We start from the raw sequence: 21,278 nt of genomic DNA on the forward strand, positions 1-21,278 counted from the left end.
TCTTTACTGATACAAATTAAAACATTGTTTGTAGCAAAAGAGACATTTTGCTTTTTGTTAGCAAAATAAATGTACTGAAAAAGATAAGAGTTAAAATGCTTCCAGCAAGAAAATTACTAAAAGCTTGATCCAGAAGAAACAGTTAAGACCTTAGAGGCTGCAAAAGTCCAAGAAAACCACAAATGCAGGCTGTGAAGTGAATCTACTTAACCAGGGGGGAAAACGGACTATTACATAAGGCCAGAAGGGGAGGGGGAGAATCATTAACTAGGAGAAGAGCGCCTGTGAACGGGCTGTATTACCTCACTAAGCTGGACTCATCCATCTCCCATGATGAGATCTAGAATGAAGCTATCCGGTAAAGTCACATCTTCAGGTTGCTCAGTCCCATTGAATTTCTTTGCTAAAGGATGACTGTCTACCACATTGAGTTATTTGGACAGGGAGAAGAGGTGTCCCATTTTCAGCATGTCGATAATTCCCCAATATCATTACCCTAAGTGAGACTGTCATTTCACATACAACAGTCACCCAGTTAGGTGGGTCAAGAATCATACAAGTAACAGATGGAAGAGATCTTTTTTTCTTGGTGCCAGTTTCCCCATTTGAAAATGAGGATAATGACACTTCTCCTTCGTAAACAAAAACTAAATACTAATTACTATCATTAGGTCACCCAGACATGTATCCCTGACAATGCAGGATTCAACCCTAAAATACATTTTACAATGTTTTGCCCAATAGAGAATACCAGAAGCTACGGCTGGAAATGTTCAAAGGTTCTACCCTTGAAAAGTGAGAGGTCACAGGAGGTTGCATAACACCCAGCATTACATAACTGCTCCATGAGTGGAGAAAACCCTCAAAAAGAGCAGCAAATGGTCCTGCATAGCCTGGGCTGTTTACAGGGCTTCCAGGGACCAGCAACCACAGATGTTATTCTCTGCTGGACAGGACCGTAAGATATTACAAAGGTTTGGGATTGCTGGGAAGGACAGAGGAAGGAAAAATGAAGAAGAATTACCATCTTTTGAATCATGTGATCATTTTCTTCTGTTTCCCTCCTTGATGCAGGGAAGAAACATTACTAATGGAAGGATCTAGAAGAGAAAATCATTCATTTTATTTACAGATTAGTTTTTCCTTCAGCACCCAAATTCTTCATCTACTTATTTTGCTTATAATGCTGATTTTTAAACATACTGGATATCAGTACAAATACACATTTTAAATGCAACCTCACCTGCTACGTGATAGCACACTACTGTGATAGTTACATAGCAAGAGATGTCTAACTAGATTGTCACATTAGCAGTGCCCTACCTAATGAGTCTCATGAAATTCTTCAGTTTTAGGCATTTGGGAGTGAAGAAGAAAATATCTCTGGAACAGATATGGTTTAACTAGCTCTCTCCAAAACAGTTTCTCCATTCTTCTGTCTTTCCCAGATCAGTCTCATTCTGCTTGTCTGAAAAAGAAAAATGAAGTTACCTCCTCTACACATAGCTATTAATGCAAACCCCAACAATCAATTCAAACTTCTTGCATGAGGAGATTTAATTTACTTTTTATTATATAAAGAGAGATAACCCAGCACCAATATAAAAAATAGCAAAAAATACCAGTGTGATGGACAAATCTTATTTACGTGAATGTTATGTGCACAAAACAAAACACTTACCATTACTTTTGAGTAAGATTTAATAGGATTAAAGACAGCTGCAAGCCCAAGCATGTATTCTGGCTTTGTGTGGGGCCTCTTCCTATATTCAGACACCCTTGGTAGGATGGACTGCTGAAGTCAACTTTCCTGTTGGGGGATCTTGCCGCTTTTACTCATCTGTACTCTACCAAGCTGAAAAATGGTTTTTTTGATTTTTTTTTTTTTTTTTGGAGGGGGATGGGGGAAATGGATAACCTTGTTGCCAATTCAGATAATGTTATTTCCCTCGCATACACATGTTGAATTACCAAGCAATGCATATTCCAGTCTCCTCATCTATTTTCCATTTATCTGGTTTGCTTTCACATCCAAAAATGCACTGTGTACCATAACATTTAATTAATAGGAGGATACTCAGTTCTATATTTACTAAACAGAACAACACACATGTGGGTACACCCCAAGGGAAAAAAAAATCATAACCTATTTTGGTGTTAAACTTGTATTGATATACTTATAGAGTTTTGGAATTACATCTTGCTTGATTCCTGGATCAGTATTAGCCAAAAGTATAGCATTTGCTCAGTAAAAAGAGGTAGTCTAAAAAAATAACATGCATTTCTATATGATAGCAACTTTGGTCTGAAGATTTTAAAAAACATCACAACATGCCCGATGAGTAAAACTGAGGTAAAGAGGTTACGTTTGACCTATTCAAAGTCACAGAGCCAGGAATAGAATTCTGGAGTTGACATGCACAGTCCCCACCTAGCTACTGGACAGCCTCCCAAAACAGTCAATTCAGAAACTCCCTGAAACCCCCTGATTGTTTTGCAGTCCCATATTATTGAATACCTGGTCTAGTTGTAGTTTTTAAGGTTTAATCAGAGAGCTAATGGAATAAGTTATACCACAAAGTGTCTGAACTTCTTGTTTTAAATAATTTAACTTGAGCTAGTTTTTGAGCTCTACATTGAAAAGCAGGTAAAAAAAAGAAAGTAACTTTCAAAATCTCAAACTGACTGAGCTGTCTTCTTCCAAAGAAATGCACAAGTAAACAGCATCTCAGAGAGATCAAGAAAGTCCTTCCCCATAACAAACAGGAAGACAGCATAAGTAAAGTCATGCCTGAACCATTATTATTATAAAGTGCTAGGCATTTTTTTTTTTTAGAATGACAGAGTATTCTTAATAAAAACTTCAGGCAGGTTTTATAGCTGCATATTATCCATTGAAGCCAGTAATAAACAGGACTGTAGCATTATTTAGTGCAACTCCAATACGCTAAGAGTCACAACTCCATTTTATTTATTGTGCTAGCTAAAACGTTAGTTCTTGGCTTTACAGTAGCTGCTATTTCTGTAGCTATTATGTCCCAGCACACTGCAATCTGGAGCTTGCTACTTTGTTACAGGATATGAAAGAAGATCTTGGGTAACTAACACATTTTAACTGAAAACAGAATACCCAAATACTACACTATGCATTAAACACAATGGGAAGGGTAAAGAGACGAGCTTTGCAAATACCAAGAACAAATACTTCAGAAGTAACCTCAGGATTCATGATCAGAGACTGGAATGCTTAGAAACAGCATAAAAGTTACATGTTTATCACTGGGAGAGTTGAATACTGCACTTCTGAAAAAGAGGAACCCAGGAAGAAAATTTAACTGTTTGTGGGAGGAAAGATGGGGGCAGAAGGAGTGAGAATAATCAATCAGCTGTAATGTTTTTATGCAGAAAACGGAAAATCATACCTGGATCTATTATAGTCACCTTTATACGAGTCACTTGGCTAGCTTTCCTTTGTAAGACAATTTGCTTATTATAGCAACAAATGAAGATATCAGATGAACACACATTACAGTTAACGTGCAGGAAACAAGTGCAAGAATTGATTATTGTCTACTGGCTGTGTTTGCCCTCATCACAATAGAAGCTTAGAAAGTACTTTAATGTCAAAAATTAAGGAATTGACAGCTGTTAAAAAGAGTTCTTCAAGTTTGGAACTAATAATGCCTGCCTGAAGTTTCTAGGCAAGAGATATAGTTGCCCTTTCACACAAACAGGTACTCACTATTACAGTTAAATAAAATAAGGTAGATAAATATGAAAGCAAATCATGAGGAAAGTAAAATACAACCTATTTTTGAACATTACATTGTTATTAAGACCAAAATATTTAAACAAACATCTACCACACACTCACCGCCCCACCAGATTCTGCCCTCAATTACACCCATGAAACCCTGGAACATCAGTTGAATTGAATGGGTGTAGCTGCAGAGAGAATTTGGCTCAATCCAGAGAGATGCTGAGTACCTGTGACTCCTACTAGAAGTCATTAGAGTCAGTAGGAGTCACAGATGCTCAGCTGTCCTTTGAATTTTGGCCACATAAACACTAGCAAGCAGCATTGTGTATCCTCTTTCAAAACGTGGAGTGAACTAAAATTGGATTAGAGGCTCAGTCTAAGTGCAGAAACCTAATTACTGAAAAAGTCAAAAACTTTCACTCATGTTTAACGTTACCATTAGGGGAAGTTTTCTTCACACATGCACTGAACTCAATAGGAGATAAATGCATATATGGAAAGGAAAATAACCCCTTAAGACATATTAACTTTGTCTATATCGAGCCAACAAATTTAAGCAGATAGCACCATTTATGTTAATTACGTGAACATACAAGAAAAATATATATTGTTAAGATAGTTTAGCCCCCTAAATATATGGTTTTAGCTCCTTCATATATATGTGGTTTTGTCCAGTACACTGTAAAAACAGAGCTTATCTGAGCTAAGCAAGGGTTACAAAACAAATTATATATACTATATTATTATTTTTTGTATGAGACAAAAGTTGACATAAAATACTGCTAAGGGGGAAGAAGAATTAAAAAAAAAAAAAAAGACATTCTGAACTGCATAATACCTGAAAGTTAGGCATGAGGCAGGCAGAAACTGGTCAGGGCTTTCTTCTGCATGTCTATGAATTTACTCTTAAATCTCCATGATTATGAGCACAGAGTGAGTTAACAAGTGGCTTTTCAAACCAAGTCAATTCAGGAAGAAATACTAAAGGTGTTAGGGACACATTTTACAGAACCCTTATGTACAGCAAACCATTTAACAGAGATAGTTGTAATCTTAAGTACAGATCCAGCTAGCCTTACTCATGTCAATTAACCTTTGCAAGTCAATAGAGCTACTTACATGAATAAAAACTACTTGTGAGTAAGCACTCTTAACTTTTACTGTTGCTATTTCCACCTGTGTTTTTGGTGCATTATTTTGGTTATCACTCAGCTAATAACATATTGATTTAAAGTAGCAGAACATAATTTCTTGCTTTTCTGCACTAATCAATTTCATTTCCACGGAATTTTCAAAGTGAGAATGATAAAAGGATTTTCCCTGCCCCCCATTACACCTATTTTTAAAACAAACATTTTATAATGACAGCAACCCTGGTGGTGTTTTTGGTTTGGTTTTAAGGGAAGGATATTCTGTGGAAGTCTCAGTAATTTTTTTATTCTTATTTTTAAACAAACACTAACTCATTTTTTTCCTCCCTCATCATCCTCTCTCACTCAGAGAAATAAATTTTCTAGTATTTTCATGCTTGTTAAATTTTGTAGGTTAGATTCTATAAACAAATATGCTTGTAAAAAAAATTCTCTCCCTTCAATGTTCTATATTAATATCCTCCCAGTAGTAATTTGCACATCAATATATTATTTTGTAGTTAGTCAGTGAACACCTAAAGTCAAATAATCTGGTACAAAAATATCAGAAAAGGTTTTATAAACATTGGAGTCTTCCTCGATCTCTGCAAAAGATCAAAATTACATCTCCTTTCATAATTCATGCCAAAAGATGACATTTTATCAGGCTCTTAATTAAGCTAATGATGAACACCTGTGTCAGCATTCTTTGGCAAGACAACTTTATCAATCATAATCTTTTAAGTACACTCAAAAAAACCAACAAAATCATATGACAGAACCAATCTGTTGCCTTTCCTCATGCTAGTTTTAGCTCACTCTCTCTACACACACACACACACACACACACACACACACACACACACACACACACACACACTTAAGAATGATTAGAACTACTGTTTCTATTATAATCTTTAAAGATTTAAAGTTCAAACTGAAAGTAGCTAAGGCTAAGCAGTTAAGGCATGGATCATCCAAGATATCTACTTTTTACCTTCATATACTAAAAAAAGTCAGAGTATATCATTTATATTTATAAGCTATCAGTGCTACGGTTCTAATATATGCTGTTTACTGCATATTCAAAATGTTTTCTCCACTCTAGAAAACACACACAACTAATCCCAATTACACATTTATAAACTTTGTTTTATTTGCTCCTTTATGTAGCGCACCATATGTTGGCACATTTTAAATGTAGGTAGCCAAATGAAACCACAGTATAGAAACAACTATGTAGATGCAACTACGGCTATATTTCTGTCATAAAATTCTGTGAAGTCATTTCAGGTTCGATCTTCCTAACCTTCGTTCATGCCAATAATTCCACTGGAGTCAATGGGACTATGAAAGAGAGCAAGGACCGTTTATAAAGGTTTGCAGCATCAGTCCCTCAGACTACATATCATACAAAAAGAACGATTTTAATTCTCTCTGTCAGGTAGTTTTACATTCTCAATTTAAATAAAATGAAGGGTGCAGACTAAGCCTGCAAATTCTACCCATCATTAAGTAAGATTTAAATGCTAATACAACAGAAGGTACAGTTGACAACCTATTTCCCAGAACGATATAGGGTACAAGCTACAAGATTTTACAGAAGTAAAAATTATATTAAAACAGCTTCAGTGGCATAAAAGAATAAAAAAAGCAGACTCTTGAGAACAAGAACAGACCCATACATTCAAAAGATACTAATTACAATAAATGCATAAAGAGGAACCATATGTATCATCAAGGGTGTTCAGGGAAAAGTTAATCCATGTTTGTTAATATAACCGTTAAAGCAACAAAATAGCCTCAGAATCAACTGCCTATTTCCTTTGAATCAAAAAGCTGAACAGTCCTGTGAAGCAGATTATTCTTAGCCTTTCACATTTGAATATACTTCTATCATAGGAAAGAGTTGCTGTGACTAATAATTCAGTAGAGCTATCAATGTGCAAATAAAGCAGAAAATAGAGACATCCTTAAGAAATGAGTCTCAAATTTGACATAAAGTGAAGGTGACAACCACAGCAATAGAACCATAAACTAAATGTTCCAATATCTTGAAGAATTATCTCCAGTTCTTTTAAAACTGCAAAGAATATAATAGTGGAATAATGTAGTGAGGATGTCTGTTTGATAGACACGTTCATGATGGCATAAGCCCTCTCTTGCTACATTTCATTAATCAACCCTGGTATTATGTTGAAGTATGTGAAACTGTGCATAAACTCAGCACAGTTTGGGGGGAAAAAAACTACTTTAGCAGAACATAAAAAATTAAGATGATAATTTTTACATGACATTAACCTTACCTCCTCCTCAAAATAGTCAGATACCCAGGAAAGAAGACAGTTAAAACTTCTCTCTACAAATAAATTGGCAAGGAAGAATAGTTACTCATTCTACTCACATATAAACTGAATGTTAAACAGATCAAACTTTACCAAATGATATCTAACTAAATGAACAATGGGGTATTGTCAAAGGATTGTGAGAAAAGATCTTGGGGAGGGGGGGGATGAAGAGAAGAGCATTTTAGAGCAATAGCTAAAATTAACCCAGTGACAAATATCAGTGACACTGTGCAACTGAAAACTGATGAAAGTGCACACCTGTGTGGATTGAGTATGTAAGAATGTGTATGATCCTGGTTTTAGCAAACCTTCACGGTTACCACAGGCAAAACGTACATGAATTTTTAAAAAGGAAAGCATGCATAGTTCAACCTCCTTTTAAAAAAAGAGGGGGGAGTGAAGGGGAGGGGGACAAGACAAAACCAAGATAAAGCCCCATTACATATAATCATATACATAGACGAGATCTCAGTCTTCTTAACTCTATGCCTGAGAGATCCAGGAGACGCATTTAATCTAACCAGGATTTCAATAAGTCATTTTTATAATTGCACGAATCATTACAAAAACATAACGCAAACAGGAGCCTCGTTTATTTGCTCCTGAATAGTAGAAAATTTACAAGCACAAGAGAAGAGCAGATGTGACTTAAATCCTCCAAGACACAGAAGTACTTTGATTGTCCGCACAAGAATTTGGAAGCTTTAATCGATGTGGGTTTAAGTTATTAGTTAATAATGAAAAGAACCACAAGGGGAGACGCAGTTTTTTCCCCTCCCGGGAGCTCTGTTTAGCCCAAGACTAGCTGGCAATCCCAAGGGGATGGCTGCTGATCCCTTCCCTGCACTGGGCACAACTGGAAGTGGAATTGGCAAAATCCTAGTACAGCAGTTTTGCAAAACCCTCATGCAATTTTACCAGCCCAAGCACAAGATCTACTCGCCACCCTTCAGTGCGGGAATGGAGAAGAGGCTCCAGAGACCGGTTTAGCTTTAACAAAGGCCAGCGTGCCCGGACCAGGGCTGCAGGGACAGCCAGAGTCCAGGCTCCCGGAGCAGTCACATCGGGAAGGGGCCCCCGGGGATCCATGGGCAGCTCCCTGGCCGGGACAGGCGGTGCGGCCACAGGCAGCCAACGCCCACTCCCCCGGGAAACACCCTATCCGAGGCAAGGGGTGACCCCGCGGGGCTGCCCTGGGGCTGGGTCACTCCTGCCCTATCCCGCCCCGCCCCAGGTGGAGCCGGCGGGCTCCGCAGAACGAGCCCCGCCCCAAGAGGCGCCCAACCCCGGGTCGGTCCGCGTTGGTCTGGGGGAGGGACCCCGGCTCTCACCTCTTGGCTGGGGTGGCTGGCAGTGCCCCGCGGCCCCCGGCCTCAGCGGAAGCAGGCGGCCGGCCAGGGCTCTATTGGCCCATAGCGCCTCCAGCCCGCCTCACTTCCGGACTCCCCGGCAAGCATGCCGCGGTCCGCCTTCCAATTAGAGTGACAGCCCGAAGGGCCAATGAGAAGGCGGTGGGAAAAGGAAACCGAATCCAGTAACCAACCAGGATTTGAGTTAGGGAGAGGCGGGGCTTGTGGGAAGAGGGGCACTTGGGAAATGTAGTCCTCTCCCGTGGTGCCTATGGACGAAGCACAGGTAGAGAGAGGAAGGCTGCGCTCTCCTCATTTTCTCTCCTGTCTTTTATTCTTTCCCTTTTCTACTTTTCCTCTGTCCTCGTTTTCCCCCCTTTTCTCTCCTCTTTTCGTTTCTATTTTTGCACTTTCTTTTCTTATGCCTACTCTTTCCTCCTTCTTTATTGTCTCTTCCCTTCCCCCCCCCTTATTGCCCTTTCATGGTTACATATTCCTTTCGACTCTTCCTACCCGTTATAAAGTGTCAGGTGCTACCATTGTAATATGTTTCAGCTGCGTTAGTGCCAGCTACCATAATTGCTGTTAGAGTAGTTCGCGTAGGGTGATTGCATTTTCCTCGCTTCTGCAAATCACTTGAAACTTCTGCCCCTCAAGATCTCGTTGGCAGCCTTTGACCTAGTGGTTTTCAGATGCATTCATTTAAACAGAAAACATTGTTCTTTACGGTGAGTTATTTGTAGCTGTTGGAATCAGAGCGCGAGAACGGGAGATGAAGCTCGAGCCGAAAAAAAATTCTTTTTCTTGTAGCAATGGTGTAAATGTCTATACATGTGCCATTGTCACTAACACACACACACCCAAAAGTGGGTTGGCCAGTGTTGTTTGAGGGGGCCACGGGCACGGCTGTCGGAGAGCTGCTGCGGTTGTCACAGCTGCAGTGAAACTCCAATGCCACCGTAGCAAACATTGATGTTTAGTCCCCTACTAATCTGTTCACTTGGATGTTCCCTATGGTGAAAGCAAGTCCCGGCCCTTAAAAAGTTGCAGACACATATGTTTATTTCATTGTTCCCTTCTCTGGAAAATCCTCCTGGTTAATCACATTTATATGTGTGTTGTTTTCAAACGACGCACGTGTTAAAGGCCCTTTTTTGGTGAAGAAAGCACCTTCTTACAACGCATAAAGAGCATTAGCAGCAGCAGCGATCAGAGGAATCAATACGTATACAGAAAAACCCCTGGAGATCTGCCTGCTCTGAATCCTTTGCCAGACTTCGCTGGAAAAGATTGCCAACCCCCGCCTCCCTCTTAGTCCGAGAGAGTTAATAACCACAAGAAAACAAATTGGGGGAAAGACACTTTCCCTGCACGAGTTCAGCGGGATCAGCTGGGGCTTTAAACCTTCTGCTGGTTGGTGACATATTCTGTCAATTCCGCTGCATTTGAAATTGTGGAGGGGAGAACCACTGCATGGCAGAACATGAAGCAATCTGACGTCTCTGCAAGGGTGCTTGTTTTGGGGGAGCGTAGTAGCACTTCTAAACGTGCACCGTATGTGAGGAAGCCTACGGTATAAGCCACTGACTCGATAGGATTATCCTAGTAGAGAGCGCTAGACAACCTCAATATAGGGGTCGCTACCAGCTCCCCCTATAATACAAGTGGGTACATAGCCGTGTTCACCACTGTCCCATCCACTCTAAACAGAGTTCCAAATAAATAAAGAGGAACTTTAGCCATCTCTTCCCTGCACACCACCCCTTACCCGCCCAGAGAGAAAGGAAAACACATTTGGTTGACATATGGGCAAAACTAACACGCGTCCTTTGCTCCTTTTTTCCAGCCCTAAAGCAGCCAGGATTTTCGAAGTAAAAAAAGCTTGAGCGTGAAGCTCCCCTTTTCTGGTCCACGACTTCTCTCTGGTCAGCACATCGCGGGAATTCAATTGTCCTCGTTTGCTGAACTTCAGCATTTTGGCTGCCGTTTGTTTACTGAGGTCTGCCTAGTGTGGCCGCAACTTCTTTTGGGGTGACGCGGTTGCAGTTTATCCACTGAACTGAAAGGCACACGTTAAAGGGTTTTTTTTTTTTACTCCTATCACAGCCGCTTTGGATCTTCCAGGAGCCGACTAATTTTAAGCAAAATATTCTCCAGCCGACACTCCCGGAATAGATCCCAGGGTAATTAGAACGAGCGAATGTAGCAGTGCATAATTAAAATGCAGCCTGTTTTGCAAAGGCACCACGAGATTTGAAAGAGAGCCAGGTAAGAGCAGCACTTGACATCCCTAGCCCCCGTGTGTGTGTTTAGCTGGAGTTGTGGGGAAGACGGGGTGAAGGGCAGAGCCCACAAATTGCAAGGAAAGCGGCTTGCCTTGGCAGCAGGGGGAAAAAAGTGAGAGAGAGAAGGGAATAAATCGGGATATGTTCCTGTTGGGAAATATATCTGGTGGAATCAAAAGAGATTACATCTTCTGATCGGCAGGGATTTAGCCCAGTTCATATGGTTTTAATCTGCTTTCGCTTCTACCCTTTTATGAGTTTCAGAGAAAGAAAAAAACTACCTGGTTTATTCTTCTAGATCCGCTGGTAAACCCTCATTTTGAAGGCTTTCTATCAGCCCCTCTCTCTTCACCCACCCTCCTCCCACCCCTTTCCTCCCCTGTCCCTCTCTCCCTCCTTCCGGGACTGGTGCTAAGAAAATACATTCTTGCATTTTCATACACTGAGAAGTCACAGTTTAATAATTCATCATCATCATCAAAAAACAAAACAAAACCAAAAACCCACCCAGAAACATCTTATTTGGAAATACCCCCTTATTATCTATGGAGGGGAGGGACGCGATGGCAACATTTCGGGCTGCAAATCTGGACAGCGTGTCACATTTCCCTTAAAATTGCAACAGGTACCTTCTCTGGGGCGCGTTCTCTGACAGAGGTGAAATGAGCAAACAAACAGCCTCCTTGCCTGAAAGCGTTTTTAAACTGCGGGGAAGACAAATATAAATCAGATTATATTACAGTGTGTATATATATCACACACACACACGCACACCACCCAGGAGTGGGAGAATCTATAAATAATGTCTAGCCATATTTAAAAACATCTCCCCATCCTAGAAGCTGAACATAATCTTATTGAAAATAGATTTTTCTTTTTAAATTGAAAGTGTATTTCACCCCCCCCCCCACCACCTTCCCTCACCCTTTTAAGGGATCGGACCAAATTATATACTGGGGCTGATTTGGGGGGGGGGGGGGGGGGGTGAGGGAAATAGGGGCAGAGCGTGAGAGGGGGAAAAAAAAGAATGGATAATAAATCTTATTAAATATATTTTTTTTCATAAACTGATTGGCTTGCATTCCAGTGCAGCCCGGCCATAAATCAAGATGAAAATGTGATGGCTCCACACAGTATTTAGCAAATGAACAAAGTTGGAGCTGATCTTAAATGGCTTGGATGTGATTGCCATCCAGAGGCCGGCGCACTTGAGCCTCGGAGCTGGGAAAGAGAGAGGCTCTCCTGCTGGTGGGGCTGGGTTGTGGCAAGCGAGCCCTTCTGGATCCTGCCATTTCTTCCACTGACAACACCCCGGGAAGGAGGAGCTTCCCAGCGCCGCGTAGAAGGCGTCAGAATCCTCAATTTCCAACTTAGCATCTTGGCAGGACCTTTCGCAAAGCAAAAAGCACATATATAAAAAAGGCCCCTCAGTCCAAAGGGGAGGAAAGGAGAGAAAAAAAAAAAAAAAAAAAAAAGCCCTGCTAGCTCGCGAGCTGAGCGAGAACAGCAGCAGCAGCAGCGCGGCAGCAGCCGAGACCCGGGAGCAAGGTGCTGGGCTTGCTGCTAATCCGCCAGCTGCCTGCCCCGCTTGGCAGAAGGGCTCGAGGGGCTCTTGCAAAAGTCACCTAGAAAATCAAAGCAAGCGGCAGCTCCTGGCAATTGTGCTGCCCGTGTATATGTATGTGTTTGGCCATGTCGTATCCTCAGGGTTACTTGTACCAGCCATCAGCTTCCTTGGCTCTCTACTCGTGCCCGGCGTACAGCACCAGCGTGATTTCGGGACCCAGGACCGATGAACTTGGGAGATCTTCTTCTGGCTCCGCTTTTTCTCCTTACGCGGGATCTACAGCCTTTACCGCCCCTTCTCCGGGTTACAGCTCCCATCTCCAGTACGGCACGGACCCGGCTGCCGCCGCCGCCGCCGCCTTCACTTCATACGTGGTAAGAACAACAATGATCGGCTAGGCAGCCCTCGGTCTAGCGGGGCTGCGTGGGGTTTACTCGGAGCGCTGCAGAGCCGAGCGAAGCGTGGAAAGCAGGTTGCCAGCATCCCTTGCAACTTTTTCTTTTCCGTCTTGGTGCACACCGCTGCTAGATCAAAAGTGGGGCGGTGGGGGGGGGGGTAGTTACAGGAGAGAAGTATAATACTAGTGAATACAAATATTGGGTTCGCAGTGCAGGGCTTTGCCAGGGGAAGCACAAACCCAACAGCAAATTCGAAGCAAATCTTTCACGAATGTTCCCCCCCCCCCCAAAAAAAAAACCAAAATCTCTGTGTGATAACGGCCCCTACATTTTTTTAATTGTAAACAAATAAAATAAAGCAAGCAGCCGGCCTCGTAATCAGCCTGATCAGCGTGTGTAAGTTTCTTCTGCACAACCTTAATTAGGCTTCCCAAATATTGCAAAGCCGTAATCCCATCTCTGCAATCCGATTTGGAAGCATTAAACATAAAATAATAATAATGAAAAAAAAGGGTACGGCTTGGCCAGGGGCTTTTTGTTGTTGTTGCTGGTTTAGTATTTTTACCGAAGAAAATGAGTGTGGATTGAGGGGGCCCAACTGTTGTTTTTTTGTTTTGTTTTTGAAGAAACACAAGTTAGTCTGGTTTTGCTTTTCTTTCCCACGAAGACCAAGTCTCCAAATCACAGTTGCCCATCTTCCTCACCCACCCAGCGCGGCTTTCGGCAGAGTTTCGCTGCTTTCTTCTTTCTTTTTTTTTTTTTTTTTTAAATAGCCAGTGGCTCCACTGCAGAGAAAAACGTCCTGGTGCGGTGGTTGTGTGAAAGGTTATGTTCAATTAGACAGTAGGCAAAGCAATTTGTTGCTGCTTAGCACAATAATATGTCAGCGCAGAAATGGATTGTCAGGTTAGCGTTTCTTCGTAAATCAGAAACTTGGTTATTGCTGGGGGGAAATGGATTAACAGGCGCTGCCCCTCGCGGTTCTGCCCCTCGGGCCAAGGTGTAAAAGACTGCAAAGAACAGCTGTGCTACGTCGCCTTTGTATGGCTCTTGCACACAGAGACACGCACCGCAAAAAGTTCTAGGCCATTTTTCCTTTCTGTTCTGGAAGAGCGAAGGGGAAAAGCCGAGGCGTGGCGGTTCCAACAGCCGAACAGCCTCGGGGATTTGCCAAACTTTCTTTTTTTTGTTTTGAGGTGGGGGATGGGGGTGGGTAATTGTGGGGGGTCTTTCCTCATTTTGTGGCTCTCGTTGTGCCGTTGTTATGTTGCCACTGTTGCGCTGCATCCTTCCTAGCAAATTATCACCGTCGCCTCTGTGCCCGCTTCTCCCCTTCCGCAGGGCTCACCCTACGACCACACACCGGGCATGGCAGGTTCCCTGGGGTACCATCCCTACGCGGCGCCCCTGGGCTCCTACCCTTATGGAGATCCAGCCTATCGAAAAAACGCCACCCGGGATGCCACCGCCACCCTGAAGGCCTGGCTGAACGAGCACCGCAAGAACCCCTACCCCACCAAGGGCGAGAAGATCATGCTGGCCATCATCACCAAAATGACCCTCACCCAGGTCTCCACCTGGTTCGCCAACGCCCGCCGGCGGCTCAAGAAGGAGAATAAAATGACCTGGACCCCCAGGAACCGGAGCGAGGACGAGGAAGAGGAGGAGAATATCGACCTGGAGAAAAACGACGAGGACGAGCCCCAGAAGCTGGAGGAGAAGGGGGATCCAGAGGCTTCCGAGACAGGTAGGGGGCAGGGAAGAGGGAGAGACACCCCAGGGCGGTTGGGTGTCAGGGCAAGACCCCAGCGGTGCGGGCGCCTGGAGGGAGGTGGGGGGGGGGTTGTTACAGCGTGGCGGTCTCTGCAGCCAGCTGCCTCGCTGGCGCTTGGGGAGATCGCTCTTAACCCTCGCGCGGGGGCACCGGTGTTTCTCCTGGGCATGGCCTGGTGGCCGCTTCCCCCCGGCCAGCGCCAGCCCCACGGGGCGGCAGCGGAACAGGAGCTGCCAGCTGCAGAAAGCCGTGCGCGCGCGGAGGAACTGGGCAGCCCCCCGGAAAGCCGAGCGGCCGGGTCAGGCCGGGCCGGGCCGGGGGCGCGCGGATGCCCCCCACTTGCACTCCCTGCACCCTCTACCCCGGGGGGAGGGGAGGAGAACTCGAGCTCGGGCTCCGCTCGGGCCCTCGCAAACTTTCTGTCGCCCTCCTCTCCCCCCGCTTTGCACCCAGGAGGAGGAGGAGAGCAGAAGGCAGCCCCGGGCTGCGAGCGGCTGCAGGAGCCCCACTCCCCGGCGGACCAGGAGGCCGAGGGCGGCCTGAGTGACTCGGATTGTAAAGAGCCTCCGGAGGAGCGGTCCGGGCCCCCCAAAGCGGCCGGCCCCTCGGCTCTGGGGCAGTGCCCGGCCAGCCGGATCCTGCAGCAGGCGGCGGTCAGCGAGGAGATCCAGCACCAGCACCAGTACCGGCCTCCTTCCTCGGCAGCTGCGGTAGCCGGCCCCCACCCGGGAGAGCTGCACCCCATCGCCCAGCCCAGCAACGGCACGTCGGTGATCCACTCGCCGCAGCAGGCGGCCCTCTCCAAACCCAAACTCTGGTCCCTGGCCGAGATCGCCACCTCCGCGGACAAATCGAAAGAGAGCAGCAGCAGCAGCAGCGAGGTGTCTCCGGGCGCGGGGCCGACCCAGGACCCTCCCTTGGCGGGGAGCAGCACCTCGCACTCCCCGTCGCGGTCCCCCTCTTCACAGTGCCCGTTTCCGAACAGCGCCGTCCTCTCCCGGCCCCTTTACTACGCGTCTCCTTTTTATCCGGGCTACACGAACTATAGCACTTTTGGGCACCTTCACAGCCACGCAGGCACCAGCCCGGCAGCCGGAGCCCCCAGCAGCCATTTCAATGGATTAAACCAGACTATCTTAAACAGAGCAGAAACCTTGGCTAAAGAAACTAAAATGATCAGAAGCCAATCCCAAGTAGATCTTTGCAAAGACTCACCTTATGAACTGAAGAAAGGTATGTCCAACATTTAATATTGGCTTCTTCTCCGATAACCCCCCTGCCCCCCGGGACCTTTTTTTTTTTTTTTTAATTTATTTGGAAAAAAAAATTGCTTTGGAAGTTATTTTTCCACTACCAAGAGAAAAACAAAACAAACAAAAACATTTTCAAAGACACGCTCCTAGTCAAAAGTTTATAGTTTATAGGAAATGGCTGATATAAAAGAGCTCAGAAATGTCTTAATCAACTGAAAACAAAACAAAACAAATTACACACAAAAGGAGAGAGATTTGTATTAAATCTTATTCTGTATATTTAATGTAGCTTTTTTGTATTTAAATTGACAATACAGTATCTTTGAAGTAAGTTATGGAATCAAGACACCTGTACAGGCATTAATGTTGTTTTTCCGTAATATAAATATATACATTTGTGTCTTTTCCCGAATTGTTTCATAGTTTTTAATATATACATATATATATATATATATACACACACACACACACACACACGTTTAATTTAACTTTTTTGCTGCCTATTGATTTCCCCCCCTGGGTGTGATCTTAATAAATTAATAAATAAAGGAAATAGGTTCTACTTACTAGATTAAAAAACCCTGCAGTAGCCATTGTTAAATGCAAACATTTAATTAAAATTAAAGAGATTTTAAAGGAATCAAAACCACTTTAAAAAAAAAAAAAGAAAGAAAATATATACACAACTGGTGACAAAAATAACTTTTCAAATGTCAGTTTATTTAAAAGTGGGGTTTTAATTTAGAACACTGAAGTATCTTGAAACTGATTTTCAAAATGAGAGAGATTTCTGAATGATGGGAACCTTTAACAAGAGCTCTTTATGTGTGGTAATTTAGGCTAATTTGAGGGAAGAATTAGTCAAACAATGAAAGGTTGGTATAGGAGATAAAATGAAGAAGAGATGTATTTCACTAATCGTTTAAATAAGGAAATGTATAAAAATACAAAATAGAAACACCAAATCGAAGTACAGTACCATCTTTTAACCTAATTACTTCCAATCAGTGTCGTATTTTATGCAAAGTAATCAGCTGGTGAACTTTGTTAATGAGTTCGATTTTATGCCAGATTTAGCCCTTATTACTATTTCAAAGGTGCTGCAGAGTTATTAGAAGAGAGACGGCGAATACACATTAAAAATATACACTAGGGGAATGACTCCCCCCGACCTCCATTCATTCCCCCCTCCCCCCAGATTTTTGCATTGATATATTTGGTTAATTTGATTAAATTAGTGCTTCATCGCCGCTGCATATTGCAAGCATTGATAGGATTTGTAAATCTGTCTGTCCGGAGATTACCATATATAAACGGAGGTTGAGGGTCGGATTGGAATGTTTCCCCACATTCACAGGTAGGTGTCACACTTGTCCTGAATTTCAAACCTACCCACTTTGAAATTGGTGCTAAAAAGAGAGAGACAGAGGAGAATCAAAACGTAATCAAGGAGTCTTCAAATACACAATTCTACTATAGGACTCGAAAACAAAGGAAGATAGAGTTCAGCTTTACTAGCTACAAATTGGGCTAGTAAAGATTAGGTTTACCAGTTTAGGAATGTTGTCATCTCTTTTGTAAATTAACCCCCTCCCCCAGCAATTTTAATCATTAAAAAAATCTGTTTTTCTATCACTTTAAAACCAAAGTAAAAAGAAAAGGAAATCTATAATCAAGTTAGATATTCTACATTAATTGAAGCCTGCACTGCAAACTACCTCCCACGGGTATTTCAGGTTCTCAAATCTTGACTTTCCCTGTCTTTGCAATTAACTAAGCAGTGTGTTTCACTCCAGAGCAAATTTTCTAATGTCCAAAAACTGTTACATCACAAAGCTATGGAAACAGATTTGCTCTATTCACATCGGATTTGTGGGTGTCAATTGTATACGAGTATATGAATGACATTAATTTGACTACAGTATATCTGGTACCATTTAAACAGACTGGTACTGAAACACCCTTTTTTTTTTAAATTATTTTTTGTTATTTTAGAAGCCAGATAATTATTTTGTAATCTCTTCAACTTTGTCAGAGCTATTTATTAGCTGTTACAAGTTTTTCACGCATATTTACATTTTACGGGATATTAAATAGTTTGTATATTATGTTTTAAAGGTACAGTAAATGTTCACTTGCTATACCATCTTTGTAGATAATCTGGTTTAAAGTCAATTGTTTCAAGATGAAAGTGTAAATAATCAAATATTCATGGGATAATACTATGTTATTTTGTCACTTTATAAATTATAAATGATTTTTTTAAAAAAAAAAACACAATTGAATTCCACAATCGGATCGTTTATTTACACGGGGAATAAATTACACTGAGCTGCTTTTTTTGAGGTGGGGAGGGGGAACCGTTAAGAATAAATCAGATTTATTTAACTCACCTGCCTTGTTTAAATTAGGAGAAAGTTTGGCTAGTTCTGGGAGATGAACTGCAAAACAGTGACATCAATTATATTGCCTTTAAAAAATAAAATAAAATACATCACTTATTATGTTATAAAAACTAATCTTTCCAAGCACTTTTATTAAAGATAGATATAATTTTTGTTGAACCTTAGGTTAAACTTCCAAATTTTTCTTTGGAATAGGAGAGTTGATAATCCCACACAACGGTGCTTTAGAGACAACAGGTTATATACAGTTAAACAAGCATTCCTAAAATTAATCATTTTTACTGAGTCATTTAACGATGGATTTTTAAAAAAAAAAACAAAAAACTGTCCCTATATCTTTTCCCCAGATGCTCTTTCTACCTCTGAAAAGCTACTTTGGGAATTAATTTAGGAACCTCGTTTATTATAAGAAACTTGGGTTTTTTAACAAGGGTATTCTGAATAAGTCTATTAGCAATCTCAATAGGGTTTTTCTTTGATGTATTAATTCCAAAGGGAATTAATCCAATTTCTCTAGGTTGCAGCTATTCAGCTTGTCGCCTATTTTTACCTAGTTAAGACTTAACTACGACTCTAGATCGTTAATTTAATAAAAACAAGTCTACCCTTCCCTCTTACCCCTATCCTAAGTGAAATCTTAGATGTAATTGTTCTGGTCTTAAAATCTAAGCATAATGCTATTTTTCTAATTAAAACGTAGTTTTTTTAAAAACAGCATTCATATATTTTGACAAATTGAGGTGACCTCCAAATTTTGCAATTAAGATGTTATTTTTATGATGTCTCCTTAAATACCTTATTTAGGGTCAATTTCTTCACGGCCTGTTGGTGCAGTCTTCGTGCTTATTATCTATATATAAATCGACCAATGACTTGAAATATCACCATTATAATATAACATGATTATTTACATTAGACTGGTATATAGAGTCACATACTTGTATGTGTATACACACTGTTCTATATACATCCGAGTTTGGCTGTATTTTTGTTACGATAAATATTTAAATTAGTTTTAACTATTTGGGGCAGAGATTTAAGACAAAAGATCTTATTTTCGTGCTGCAGAGTATTTAAGCAGATGTTTTAAATGCAGAATAGATGAGAAACTTGGAATGACAATAAGTTCTCTTAAGACTGGTGTCAGGGTGAGTGTTTTTGTTTCGTTTTTTGTTTAAATACACATGTATATTTAAATACGTCAATAGAAGGCAGTTAACTCAATATTTTGAGTGGGTTCCCTGATAGATTTCTCAAACTGGAGGATTTCTTGGATAGAAAAGCTGGGCATTTTCTCCAATCTGCAGATCCCTGATTTTGCTCTGAAATGTCAGCGTTGTCACAGAATTAGCGTAATACAGACACAATAATGAAACTTATTATTGAGTCTCGCCTGCAAAGTGTGGTGACTGGTCTAGTGAAATGTGCACACGAGGATTTTTGGTGGTGACTTGTATTATTAAAACAGCTGTTGGCAGCTGGCATTTTCCTCAAAGCTAAATCACATTACGATGCCGTATCATTTTAATAGTTAATTATGCTACTTTTATAAGTTCAGTTGAATCTAACACGTGAGAAAAATGTGCATCTGGGTTCACTCCAATCCTCAGAGCCTTCAAGTCTCTTTCGCAACAAGGATACAAACAGATTTTTAATATAGTAATGTAAGTTTAAAACAAAAACAAAAAACCTAAGAACCATATCCTGGTATTTTAAAATTCGAGGCCAGTCCACACATTTTCAGTCGTTTGTACAGTCAGTTGCTGGCGCAGAAAAAAGGAGCTCATCATTCCAGAAATGTGGTCAGCGCAATGGACCCTACGGCGGTTTCGGAGTGGGCATTGCACCGTTTACAAGGGGATCTGTCGTGGGGCGAGGGGAGGGCTGGAGGAAGGGACGGCTGAGTACAAGCTGCTGTTAGTGGCTCTGGTGAGGAAGTCAAGCAGGTTAATGCGTCCCCCCAGTCTGCAGACATGTTAATAATCTACCAGGAACAATCTCTCACATGCTTCCCTTTACTGCCTGTTTGCGTGTGCGGAACCATGTCCTCACACACCCGGGTCCAGCGGAGGGTGAGGAAAAGGCCGTGTGGCTGGAAGGGATGCACTCAAACTCTGCAGTACGAAGCAGGCCGATTAGGCGGTTGGATGGTGTATTTTATGTTGCGATTTCATGCGAAACAAAGCCTACAACACTGAGCACTCTTCAGTAGCAGCTCGGCAGCTGTCAAAGTAAAAGCATGTCCCACAGCAATCAGAGATGCTGCAAACTCGGCGGTAAACTAATGATTCGCTCATTGGGTTTCAGATTAATTTCCATTAAAACCAGATTTCCCTCCCTCCCCCCGTTTCCAGGCGTCGGTTCCTTCCTCTGCGGCGCAACTTTACCGGGAGGAAAGGGGCCAGGCGCTTACGCGAGGCAAGATCTGCAGCGGGAGCGACCTAAGGTCGGGAAACTTTGCGGGAAGTTGGCCTGGGCCCCAGCCACCTTCCCCTGGCCGGAGAACAGCGCTGGAGATGGTCTGTGCGGGGTGCGCAGCGCAGCGCACCTCACTTGGGGGCGAGGGGGGGCGCACGTGCGTTAGCACTGAGCGGCCTGGAGATGCAGGACTCCGCTGTCCGCGCCCCGCGGGAGGAGACAGGACCGCGGCCTGCCCGCTTAGAGCCCGGCCCTGCTCTCACTGCGGTCCCTGGCAACATTCCCATCAGCTTCCAGGGGAGGAGGCTCCGTGCACTCAAGTGACCTCCCCATTGCAGGGGGGGGGATTTCTGGAAGGGGCCCCGCTGCCCCGGCAGGTACACCGGGAGCGTGTCGCCGCCGGGCAATCGCACCCAGCGAGGCAGGCAATTGGGGAGCGTGGCTGAAGCGATCCCAGAGAGTGGCGAACTTGCCCCTGAGTGGACTGACTTCTCCAGTCCTCAGCTGCAGGGTTCTAGGAACAGAATCAGCACTGACCTCAAACGGAAAGAAACCACCCAATAAAAAGTAATGCACTGATGGGCAGGTAAG

The 21,278-nt window shown here is 42.8% G+C and overlaps 2 protein-coding genes across 3 annotated transcripts in view; one reads left to right on the forward strand and one right to left on the reverse strand.

Moving 5' to 3' along the window:
* LOC137154526 (uncharacterized) overlaps window positions 1–9,427 on the reverse strand; it is a 317,851-nt gene extending 308,424 nt beyond the window's left edge. Inside the window, exons 1-3 of the mRNA XM_067550253.1 lie at window positions 9,419–9,427; window positions 8,570–8,657; window positions 7,197–7,249 (exon numbers count right to left, since the gene is read on the reverse strand). Coding sequence (XP_067406354.1) covers window positions 7,197–7,249; window positions 8,570–8,657; window positions 9,419–9,427 — 150 coding nt within the window. The remainder of the gene's footprint in view (window positions 1–7,196; window positions 7,250–8,569; window positions 8,658–9,418) is intronic.
* A 2,585-nt stretch (window positions 9,428–12,012) lies between these two features.
* IRX5 (iroquois homeobox 5) lies at window positions 12,013–20,646 on the forward strand. Of its 2 annotated transcripts, XM_067551328.1 has the most exons (4): window positions 12,013–12,813; window positions 14,179–14,584; window positions 15,065–15,844; window positions 20,577–20,646. In XM_067551328.1, the coding sequence occupies exons 1-4, from the start codon at window positions 12,553–12,555 to the stop codon at window positions 20,579–20,581; spliced, it is 1,452 nt and encodes a 483-aa protein (XP_067407429.1). In that variant the 5' UTR covers window positions 12,013–12,552; the 3' UTR covers window positions 20,582–20,646. The 2 variants fall into 2 exon arrangements, with proteins under 2 accessions (XP_067407429.1, XP_067407419.1); XM_067551318.1 differs by lacking the exon at window positions 20,577–20,646 and having other exon boundaries at window positions 15,065–16,312.
* Window positions 20,647–21,278: the final 632 nt, after the last annotated feature.

Source organism: Emydura macquarii, unplaced genomic scaffold (genome assembly GCF_026122565.2).
Source record: "Emydura macquarii macquarii isolate MOO-44397 ecotype Brisbane River unplaced genomic scaffold, CSIRO-AGI_Emac_v2 contig_295, whole genome shotgun sequence".
Classification (NCBI taxonomy): Eukaryota; Metazoa; Chordata; order Testudines; family Chelidae; genus Emydura; species Emydura macquarii.